Here is a 10,866-nt window from a genome sequence, read left to right as displayed (position 1 = left end):
AATAATAATAATAATAACAGTAATATTACTACTACTACTACTACTACTACTACTACTACTACTAATAATAATAATAATAATAATAATAAAGTTAAAAGTAAAGTAAAAGCTAAAATGCATTTAATCTGAGATGCATTTATTGCTTTCTATGAAACACCATAATAAAATAAACCTTTTTTTATTTAAATTATTTTTTGTTTTTTTGTTTTATAATATTGTTGTTTATTTATTTTTGCAAATAATAAAATAAAACACAATTTATGGGGCCTTGAATGATGTAACAGTCTGGAAAGTTCCCCGGATGAACATGTGATCATAAGAGTCAACTCTTTCCTCCCAAACGATTCCTTAAAGTATTAAGTATTTTCATTCATTTTCATTTATTTAAGATTTATTATCGCAGCAAAGCCACGGATGATCACCCATCATTACCATACACTAAAAAGTGTTTTCCGTTGACGCAATTGGATTAAGCTCTCAGAATAACAGCAGTGCTTCATGTATCGAATAGGGTTCCGACTCAAAGAACCGAATCATAAGCGAACGACACATTATTCCTATCTCACAAGTTTGAAGGTCGGAGAGACGGAAGCTGTGTAACTGGGAACGAAGGATACTTACCATAGCTTGCTTTAAAGCTTTCAGCATTCGTTGTAAACATTCATAACATCTAAAATGCCTAGAGGAAGTCGTAGCCGAAGTTCAAGGATGGCTCCTCCAAGGTAAGATTAGCTATGCTAACTCAAGCATCTAGCTAACCTGCTAGCTTATCAACCAACTAGCTAACCTGCTAGCATATCAAGGCAGATGTGATGTTGTGGTAATATCCACCTGAACTGTCACATTATGTTACTCACTGAGCTTGTATTTAGTTTATAAAGTAATACGTATGTAATAAGTGGTGCAGTGAATGTGACTATACCTTTTTAGGCAGTATAGATGTATTATACAGGTATAATCTAGCTGTTTAAACATTAGGGTCTTATTTAAAAGAGGGTCACATCCTTCATCCGAGAAGAAACAGAAGTTCAGTAACATTCAGACAACTAAAATTGTTGACCTTTAAATAAACCTGAACAATTGAAACACTTACTAGTATTAAGTAATTATCTAAACCAGTAGGTTGCACTGTAAATTACTGACAGCCGTGAATTCAATTACACATCAGTTTGTGTGTCTTGTTGATGTTTACAATCACAGCTATGCCTCCCGTCCTGCACCACCACCACCGATGGCCAGAGCAGCACCTCCACCCGCACCTGCCCCTGCTTCTGCTGTGAGCTCACCTGCTGCAGCTGCCCCCAGACAGCCAGGTATGTTTGCCCAAATGGCCAGCACTGCAGCGGGTGTCGCTGTGGGGTCTGCAGTGGGGCACACGATTGGCCATGCCATGACGGGCGGCTTCGGCGGCGGTGGAAACTCCGAGGCTGCCAGGCCTGATATCACTTATCAGGTAAATGTATAACTTAAAGATTGAATCTTTTTCTTTCCATAAGTGACTTCAGTTGTACTTTCTACAGTCGGCCATAAATAACATGTACGGAATGAATTCTTTAGGAGCCTCATCAGCCTCAGACCGTGTACCAGCAGCAGCCCATGTATCAACAAGAGGCAGTGCAGCAGAATCCATGTGCTTATGAGATGAAACAGTTCCTTGAATGTGCACAGAGCCAGAGTGACCTCAAACTGTGTGAAGGATTCAGTGAGGTGCTCAAACAATGCAGATTCTCCAACGGTACGTATCGGTGACAGGGGTATGATTTTTGGCATCGCTTAGATAAAATTTAATTGGATGGTACGTTTTTCAAATGTCGCGTCGTTTAACAGCAACTAGATCACGTAGTCGATGTCACAGAGTGGAACAAATTCCAACTGCGTCTCACATTCAAATACGACTTTGTGATTTCTTTTCTCTTGAAGTTTCCGTGTATATAACTGCATATAACCGCTTGCCAAAATGTTTAGATTGAGGTAACTAATGGCATCACTAGGATTTAACCATTAATGACTACATGGTACATCACCATCATGCAGAATAGTAGATATGGTTGCATTGAGAAATTGTGTGCAGCAATATTGAGCTGCATGGAGAATAGGATGTGAGAGAGATCTATCTATCTATCTATCTATCTATCTATCTATCTATCTATCTATCTATCTATCTATGCAAACATACTGTATATTAGTTGTATGAGTTTGATCACAAATTCCTTCTTACAAAAAGAGCACTTTAATGTATTCATGTGATAAGTGCATGTAAACCTGTGAAACTGCACACTAATACGATCTGTTATTCTCTTGTGTAGGTTTGCCCTGATACCGGAGATGGAGACCTTGCTTATAGGAATATTATTAATTTAAACACATACAGAACAAGGAGAACTTTAGAAATGCATTTTAGGAGCTGTATGCATTTCGTAGAATGAAACATTACATAATTGTTCGACATATTTTTGATTTATACAGACATTGGGTAATTTGCTGGGAATGTCAGAATTACGTATTGTACTTAGTTTCAGAAGATTGCTGTAAATGTGACTGAGCAAAAACTCAATAAACCTTTGAACTACTGTTCCATCTTTGAAATGGTGAATTATAAATGAATTATGTTTTCTGGTGATTTCCACATGACATCTTTACAGACATTTTTTTTAAGTATCATAAGGTAATACGTTTAGAACTCTAAATGAATAAAACTTGATTCAGTCGTTAGTATGGGAGCCGCAGCAGGACATCAAGGACCGTCACTAACAAATTGTCTACGTGACTGCAGTTCCCATTTAAAGTGACCATTTGGGTGATAACTAACACCACCAAGCCAAGGTGTACGTGACCATGGTTAACATTTAAAGACATCCGGCTAGACAACAAGGTGTGACCCAGCCATTTGGGAGACACTCAGTTCTTACACTCAATACACATTCAAAGTGGAACCTCATTTAAACTACAAAGAGGAAAACAGTATAAAATGCTTCAGCACAATTTGTCCAGGGTTCTTACTGACTGATGAACCCTAAGTACTTCATGTATTTTGTCACTGTTATGCTTATTTTTGCAATCTTACAATAGCTATTCTGTTCATCCTGTACTGTACCGATTAAAGACAGTGTTATAAATGTCATTACAACACAAATTATAAGTGTGAATTTAATTATCATTTTTGTTGGTCATTTTTAGTCAGTGATTTTTCACTTATTTCCGTTTGACTGTAATTTTCTTCCTCTCTGACACACAGGCTTCTGCCTCGACTTATAGTATCATATTTGCATTTTAATTCAGTACAGTCGATTACATTACACACACAGAGAGAGAGCGAGTGTGTGTGTGTGTGTGTGAGAGAGAGAGAGAGAGAGAGAGAGAGAGAGAGTGTGTGTGTGTGTGTGTGTGTGTGTGTGTGTGTGTGTGTGTGTGTGTGTGTGTGTGTGTGTGTGTGTGTGTGAGCTGTATAAACCTCCCCACGTTATTTCTGGACCGTGACCTTCTCCCTGCGCTTTTCTCGTGTACTAATTCGTCTCTGCGCACTGAACATAGTGTTGTTGGATCATGGCCTGATTTGGACATCTAGAAAAGCAATAAACCGGAACTACACTTTCTACAGCAGGAAATCTAATGCATGAAGGTATGCGCTTTGTTTTTGTCTGATTCGTCGTGACAGCGTTCCGTCCTGTGCGTTATATAAGTCACCGGTGCAGCGGCGCAGCGCGCGATGGAGAACAGCGTGTTTACACTGAACACTGTATCGGGGATCAGCATGAAACCAAACGCATACATGCTCCATACACACAGTGTTATATCGCTGATTCACTGCTAAAGGTATAGTCATTTTATTAGCTGAGTTACAGTCGCTTAAACCCGTGACAGCTGGGAATGTCATCATGGCCCAGTAGTGCCAATGTCTGTAGTCTGATGTACCGTTAATATGGTCAGTGTGTGTAGGAAAAGCTCACAAGGAAGGAACCTGATAGGAACCAAACACAAAAATGCACTCATTATCCTGGGTGACAGTGAATAGTGCCATTATAAAGCATTTGCCTTTTACAGGTCTATAGCATTTAGTCGAATCATACTGTGTTCAATATGAGTATATTGTGATTAACACATTTAATGATTACAGCATCAGCAACAGTTAGTAGTGTTCGTGTAAAGCACAAGCTGGTAAACCATCATAGGATTTAATAACATTTCCATAATTACAGTAAGACTGGAATAATGTCTGTATATCTTGCTGTTTTCTGCTCTCATAAAGGTTGCACCCGTGTTTCCTCGGATAAACTGTGAAACCATCATCATGACCAAAGACGATGAAATCCCTGACTGGGTGGGAGCTAAAGAGTTCTATGAAAAATATGATCCCAAGGAGATCCTTGGAAGGTAGCAGTAATGTGTTTAATCTAAACGAGGACACAAATGTAGATTTCTATTGTAGAGTATTTGTATACTCATAAATAATATGATCTGACTGAGTCTAGAAGACGAGATCGTATTAAATCTGATGTGTTCATTTTCCTATATCATGTCTCATCACGTCCATGACGGCTTCGGCTCGAGTATGTAATTCATGTGTAATTACATAGGGAATGTATAACAAGACAAAACCAGACCTCTCTGAATGATGTGGACTGATGTTAGATCCAGTTATTTTATTGGGGTGGCTAAAGTCAGGAATAATACATTTCAAGAAATTATTTTAAATTGTGGACAAGATGTCCTATATTTTCTGAATTTCTATTTTCTTGTACAGGGGAGTTAGCAGTGTGGTCAGACGCTGTGTAAATAAACGCACAGCACACGAATATGCCGTCAAAATCATTGACATAACACCATCGGATAAAACGACACCTCAAGAGATTGAGGAGATCAGGGAAGCCACCGTGAAAGAGATTGAAATCCTGAGGAAAGTGTATGGGCAAGAGAACATAAGTAAGTATTCGGTCTTTACTTTTCAGATAGCAGACAAAAAAAACCAATTACAATCACAACATTATCACAAAATTGAGACACAGATATTTTACTTTACTGACTCATTATCACAAATAATAAAAAAGGTCAAAAGTATTCAGTTTTAAATGTGATTAATGTGAAACCACATCTGGTGTGCCAACTCTGCATATCTCCTTTGAACATGAATGATAAAATAAATTATTATTAATATAAATTATATTATTATTAATAAATTATTATTTATTTAATACATTTAATTTCTATTTATAAATCATGCAGGATGCAAACCTTTAATCTCAGTTATGTTATTATCTGATGTTCTGTAGTACACTAATATACCAGAACATTTATTTTTGTAACATCACTGACATAACTATGTTCTTAAGTCTTCCGCAAGGAAACATGGAGAAATAGAACTTGTTAGGACCTGGTCTAGTGTCAGGCTATAGCATAAGCAAGAAAGTGAACGATTTGAGCCGTACCAGCTCCCAAAAAGTTCCACAGATGAGCAGAACAATGGGCTTCTGAGTGTCGCAACAGAAATGCATTTGCCCTGTTGTCCAGAGTTTGTGGGTGGAATCCTGATGATTCCACAGCCATCTGTGGCTCAGAGTCAAGGGAGCAAACTTGGCTGTGTTCTATGGGTGGGAGCAGCATAGGTCCCCAAGGTCACCCCTATCGGTCACCTCTAGTTGACTAATAAAATTGTTTGTCCGTAATTGATGAAAGAGAAACAAACACAGTGCATGAGTATTGTGAGCAGCCTGTCATGCATTCACTTCTCTAAAACAGATATAAATAAGTCAGACTTTATACCAACAACATTGACAGGGATGACTTTATCACCAAATCAAATCCTTCTTGTTGTAATATTTATGCCTGAAAAATCCTTAAAATTGACTAAAAACGTGAAGAAAGAATCCCACAAACCTACAACTCCTTGTAATTGCTTCTCACTAACAAGAATCTTCTACAGACACACAGACAGATGCACGGACATGCAGATGGTAGAGTTACAGAACATGACCATCTTTACAGTGTTTGGCAAACAGGAAAGAAACTATTGAAGAAAATTTATTTTATGCATTTGACCTTGTTGAGATCTTGATCTTATTTGGATCCATATAATTTCCTACAAACATTCAATTAGTAGAATATTTTAGTATTAAAACATCTAGGCATGTGTAAAGTTCTTTTTTGTATAACTGTATGACTAATATTTATGATGAACTTTAGGATTTTGTTTAATATACTTAATCTGTGTATGTGCCACGCTCTGTCTTTAGTTCAGCTGAAGGACTGCTATGAGACAAAATCCTTCTTCTTCTTGGTCTTTGACTTGTGAGTCCAAGTCTAACTACCACACTACTCAACAGACATTATCAACAACCTTCACTGTATATCAAATATCCTTCTGCACTGTGAAAGAACATATACATATGATATTTCTTCTTCTTTCTTACTAACAGAATGAAAAAAGGAGAGCTGTTTGATTATCTCACTGAGAAAGTTACACTGAGTGAGAAAGAGACAAGGTTGGTTAAGTTTATTTAATATCTTCAAACCCTCCATGACCACTGCATTGTATGACCAGAAATCAGTCTGAACATAGTGCTATTAAAACAGTCGACAGTGGGATAGGTAGAGCAAGACCTACTGATCATAAACATTACCACACGCAGGCCCTGATTTATCTGGATCGAGCCCATGTTGAATTTTAGTTTTTGCACAGATACAATATTAAAAAAAAGGAGTTCTATATAAAAGCCTTAACAGAGTTTCCTTTTTGTCAGTAAACTGATTTAGGAAACTGAGGAACCCTTAACTACAGCATCCAAGCAACCATTTTAGGTGTTTAGGTATTAAGAGTCTTATTATCTTCTAAGAATGTAGAAGTTTTGGGTCTGCAATTTAGATTCTCTACAAAATTCCCAGAGTTAAACTTTGACAAACCTATTTACATGACTAGTATAATATAGACTTGACTAGTATAATAAGTATATTTGACATTGACTAAGTTTTTGTGTTGTGTAGTTCAGTATTTCGAAGTTAAATTGAAATGAGTATTATTTAGCATTGTGTTTGGCATTTCTCTGGGGGGTTTTCTGAACTCGAAAATGTTTCTCAAGAAAATAGGATCTAATCCTTACACTGGAGAACCATCACCTCAGCGAAGCGACTGGGAACGCTGCACACTTTGGTGATAAGCTCAGGCTGAATGTGTTAGTGGCCAAATGACTCCTGAGTTACATTTAGGGCAGTATAGCATATCACTCTAACAGTAACGTCTCCAAAACTTAGGCATTAGGTTTATGCATAATGTGCCAGGAAGTTTGTCCTGGTATTACCTGGGTGTCATTTTCTTCAGGTTCTACAAGGTTTCTGTCCCCAAACATCTTTCATCTCTAGTTAGTCCTAAATGTGTTGATTCCTGTGGCATAACAGGTAACACTGTACTATTTGCAGAAAGCTTATGCGTGCTTTGCTGGAAGTGGTTAGCTTCCTTCACTCCCAGAACATAGTTCACAGAGACCTGAAGCCAGAGAACATCCTTCTGGATGACAACATGAACATCAAACTGACCGATTTTGGCTTCGCCGTACAGATTGCATCGGGGCAGAAGCTTAAAGGTAAGTCTATTATGTTTACCCACCTGAATGTGATTTTGTTATTTTATAAGCCTTAGTCACGTGCCTTTCATACCATGATTTCCTTGGAAATTTCATAAACATAAATACACTCAGAAATGTTTAAATTCTGCGCATCAATGTAATTTGTACAAGTAAAAGTCCCAACACTGCCAAGCTTTCACTGTTGAGTCTTTGAGCATAATCCTTAATTCTCAATTTTAGTTTTATTTTAGTTTGTTTCAACTATGGGTAGCTCTGACATACAGTAAAAAAAAAAAAAGAAAAAAAGATAAACTGCAGTAACTAGGCTAGAAATCAATAAAAATAGGGAGAGGTATATTTTTACATCATTTTAACTATTTGGGACTATTGAGAATCTGTGTTTGCCTGTTGGTATTTTATTTTTAATAAATGTATTATTGCTCACATAAATCTCAGAGGTATGTGGAACACCAGGTTATTTGGCTCCAGAAATTATTGAGTGTTCCATGGATCCTCATCATCCAGGCTATGGCACTGCAGTGGATATGTGAGTTAACACCACTGAACATTTAGACAAAGCCCACAGAATATTTTAGCATGATTTAGGCTTATATATTCATTTAAAAAATCATCTTTTAAAAATGTCATTTTGTCAATAGAAATGACTATACTTTGTTGATATTTTATATATCTATAATGACCTGTTGTTGTCATAGCTGGAGTGCTGGTGTGATCATGTATACACTCCTGGCTGGCTCTCCTCCATTCTGGCACCGGAAACAGATGCTGATGCTGCGCATGATACTGGCAGGAAACTATCAGTTTACTTCACCAGAGTGGGACGATCGCTCAGACACCATCAAAGATCTAGTATGTAATGAGCTTCTTAATAGGAGAACATGATGCGACACACATGGCATACTCAGGTTTTGTGCTGTAAATGTTTTAAATTAAATATACTAAAAATGCAGTTCGAATGATACAACAGCTTGAAAAATAGTGCATTTTTTGCTATTCTTATACAACAATATTCCAACAATTACCATTCTTTACTTATTAATGTATGTCATACATTTTTATCTGTTTATGGTTATATTTATTGTTGTGAAATGCCTGTGAGAAAAGTTAGTTTTTATTCTTATTATTGCTTACTTTATAGGAGTCAAAATGGTCATTCTTAAGCAAAAATGGTCATTCTTCCACCAGCCAATCTGTTTTGTCTTTGTGTGAAATTAATAGGACAAAACAGATACAGCTTGTTATATAACAAATTTCAAAGGTCTCTTGCCCAAAGACTTTCTTGTAGTAGAATACCTACTGAATGATGCTGTTTCTGAGCTACAATGCTCTATGAGTATATAAACTCATCATCTAGATTGCAGTCATTGTACTCATATTACTTTGGTGTTATTAATTATACTGAAAATGAACAAAGCAAAAAAAATATATATATCATTATTGTTTTCAGATCTCCAAAATGTTGGTGGTGAATCCAGAGCAACGTTACACAGCCAACGATGCCTTAAATCACCCGTTCTTTCAGCAGTATGTGGTGGAGGAGGTGCGGCATTTCAGCCCGTACAGGAAGTTTAAAGTGCGTTCATTTAAATCAAGTAAACCACACACAAATCGTTCAGTCTGTTTCAACAAAATAAGTTTGATGCATGCAAAATGTGACCTAACTGACAATGGTGACAGATTTGGGATTATTTGGACTTTATAAATCTTTTTTTTATTATATCGATCAGGAAAATTTAAATTGCTATAGGCATTTTCCTATGAATTCTGGATCTGAAAAAATATTATCAAAGAATTAATGAGAAATAAAATGTCTTATTTTGAAGATAGACAGAAAGCTAGCCGACAATATATGTGCACAATTAGACAAACTAATACTTTGTCAAAATTTGTTCTTTGGATACTTAGGTTCACTAAATTGTAGGTTTCTACATAGAATCTTAAAGTTTTGCATTTTATTGCTCTCTAATATATTATATATGAAAGTATATAATAAAGTAAAAGTGTTTTTCCTTTCTGTTCCCAGGTGATCTGTATGACTGTCCTCGCTTCGGTGCGCATTTACTGCAATTATCGTCGTGCTAAACCCGTCACCAAGGACGTGATCAGGAGTGACCCCTATGCAGTGAAACCAATTCGCAAACTCATCGATGCTTGTGCATTCAAGATATATGGACACTGGGTGAAGAAAGGCCAAACGCAGAACAGAGCGGCCTTATTCGAGAACAGCCCAAAGGCCATTTTACTCTCTATAGCGGCCGAGGCTGAAAATTCCTCATTGCGTACCTGGTAGACGAAAATGAGAAACTGGGAAAGTTGCTTGATCAAGAATGTTGCAAATCACTTTTCTGGAATGTGTTACTATTCTAAATTCAGGAAACCGACTTCTAATCTTATTTTGCAATGGAAAATGTGCACATGTTTTTTAGATATAGTTTATTCGGAAGCTGAAATATTTGCATATCTCCAAGTGTTCAGCAATACATGTATGTTAAAACCTCAATAATAAGCTTTTACATACCTCACATATGTACAGTGTAGCTTGAAATGGGTTTTTACTATATACACTCATTAAAATATCTAGATTGTTGGATGTAAAGCAAAGTGTAAGCAGCATCAATGAAAGATCTATTTTGTCCTGCTTGACTGTCATGGAGGCTAAGAATCACCTGAATACCTTCTTGTGCACATGCAAGTGAACATTTGTTCAAGTGATTTATTTAAGGATAAGTAAAAGCTTGTGACGGCACATCGGTTGGCACGTCTCTGGGTGCTTTGTTAAAAGGGGCAAAGAATGTCTGGTCTAAAGAGACTGGTGTTGGATCCAACCATTGTGCTGGGGTACATTAGGAGTCTACACAAATTGCCAAACTGAAATGGGCTTCCACAAAAAACTTGTGTGCTTTGTGCTTTTTTTAAATATAGCAATCAAATCATCAATAAGAGTTGGGACACTGCATAAGAGCTGAACTTTAATGAACTGGTGACCAGATAATTGGATCTTAATCATGGGCATTAATTAGTTAGATGTATGCTGCTGCTACCTGGGCATCACGAATCACTTTCTCAAGGGTCTATAATTACAGTGGTCCAATCACCTTCCTAGTTACTACTACTATTACAGCAAAAGGATGTTTTATGTATTTATTAACGTCCGCCATACTGTCAACGCGTCCGCCATATTGTTAACGCGTCAACGCGTCCGCCATATTGGAAAGGTAAAGACACGGTAAAGACTTTAGGGCCCAATAGAGAAACGCGTGTCTGATATGGTATAAATATATATATATGCGCG

General features: G+C 37.0%; 2 protein-coding genes across 3 annotated transcripts; both read left to right on the top strand.

Moving 5' to 3' along the window:
- The first annotated feature begins 508 nt into the window (after positions 1-508).
- Positions 509-2,586, top strand: chchd2 (coiled-coil-helix-coiled-coil-helix domain containing 2). The gene is made up of 4 exons (XM_027162122.2): positions 509-722; positions 1,201-1,453; positions 1,558-1,735; positions 2,307-2,586. The coding sequence occupies exons 1-4, from the start codon at positions 676-678 to the stop codon at positions 2,315-2,317; spliced, it is 489 nt and encodes a 162-aa protein (XP_027017923.2). The 5' UTR covers positions 509-675; the 3' UTR covers positions 2,318-2,586.
- Positions 2,587-3,404: 818 nt separating this feature from the next.
- phkg1a (phosphorylase kinase, gamma 1a (muscle)) lies at positions 3,405-10,475 on the top strand. Of its 2 annotated transcripts, none has more exons than XM_027162151.2 (10): positions 3,405-3,619; positions 4,247-4,371; positions 4,742-4,920; positions 6,228-6,282; positions 6,411-6,476; positions 7,408-7,571; positions 8,010-8,100; positions 8,270-8,423; positions 9,022-9,147; positions 9,598-10,455. In XM_027162151.2, exons 1-10 carry the CDS (start codon positions 3,614-3,616, stop codon positions 9,862-9,864), a joined length of 1,233 nt encoding a protein of 410 aa, XP_027017952.1. In that variant the 5' UTR covers positions 3,405-3,613; the 3' UTR covers positions 9,865-10,455. The 2 variants fall into 2 exon arrangements, with proteins under 2 accessions (XP_027017952.1, XP_027017954.1); XM_027162153.2 differs by lacking the exon at positions 3,405-3,619 and adding an exon at positions 3,631-3,813 and having other exon boundaries at positions 9,598-10,475.
- The last annotated feature ends 391 nt before the right edge of the window (positions 10,476-10,866 follow it).

Source organism: Tachysurus fulvidraco, chromosome 22 (assembly GCF_022655615.1).
Source record: "Tachysurus fulvidraco isolate hzauxx_2018 chromosome 22, HZAU_PFXX_2.0, whole genome shotgun sequence".
NCBI lineage: Eukaryota > Metazoa > Chordata > Actinopteri > Siluriformes > Bagridae > Tachysurus > Tachysurus fulvidraco.
Note: the sequence above shows the minus strand (reverse complement) of the source record. Positions and strands in the feature narration are given on the sequence as shown.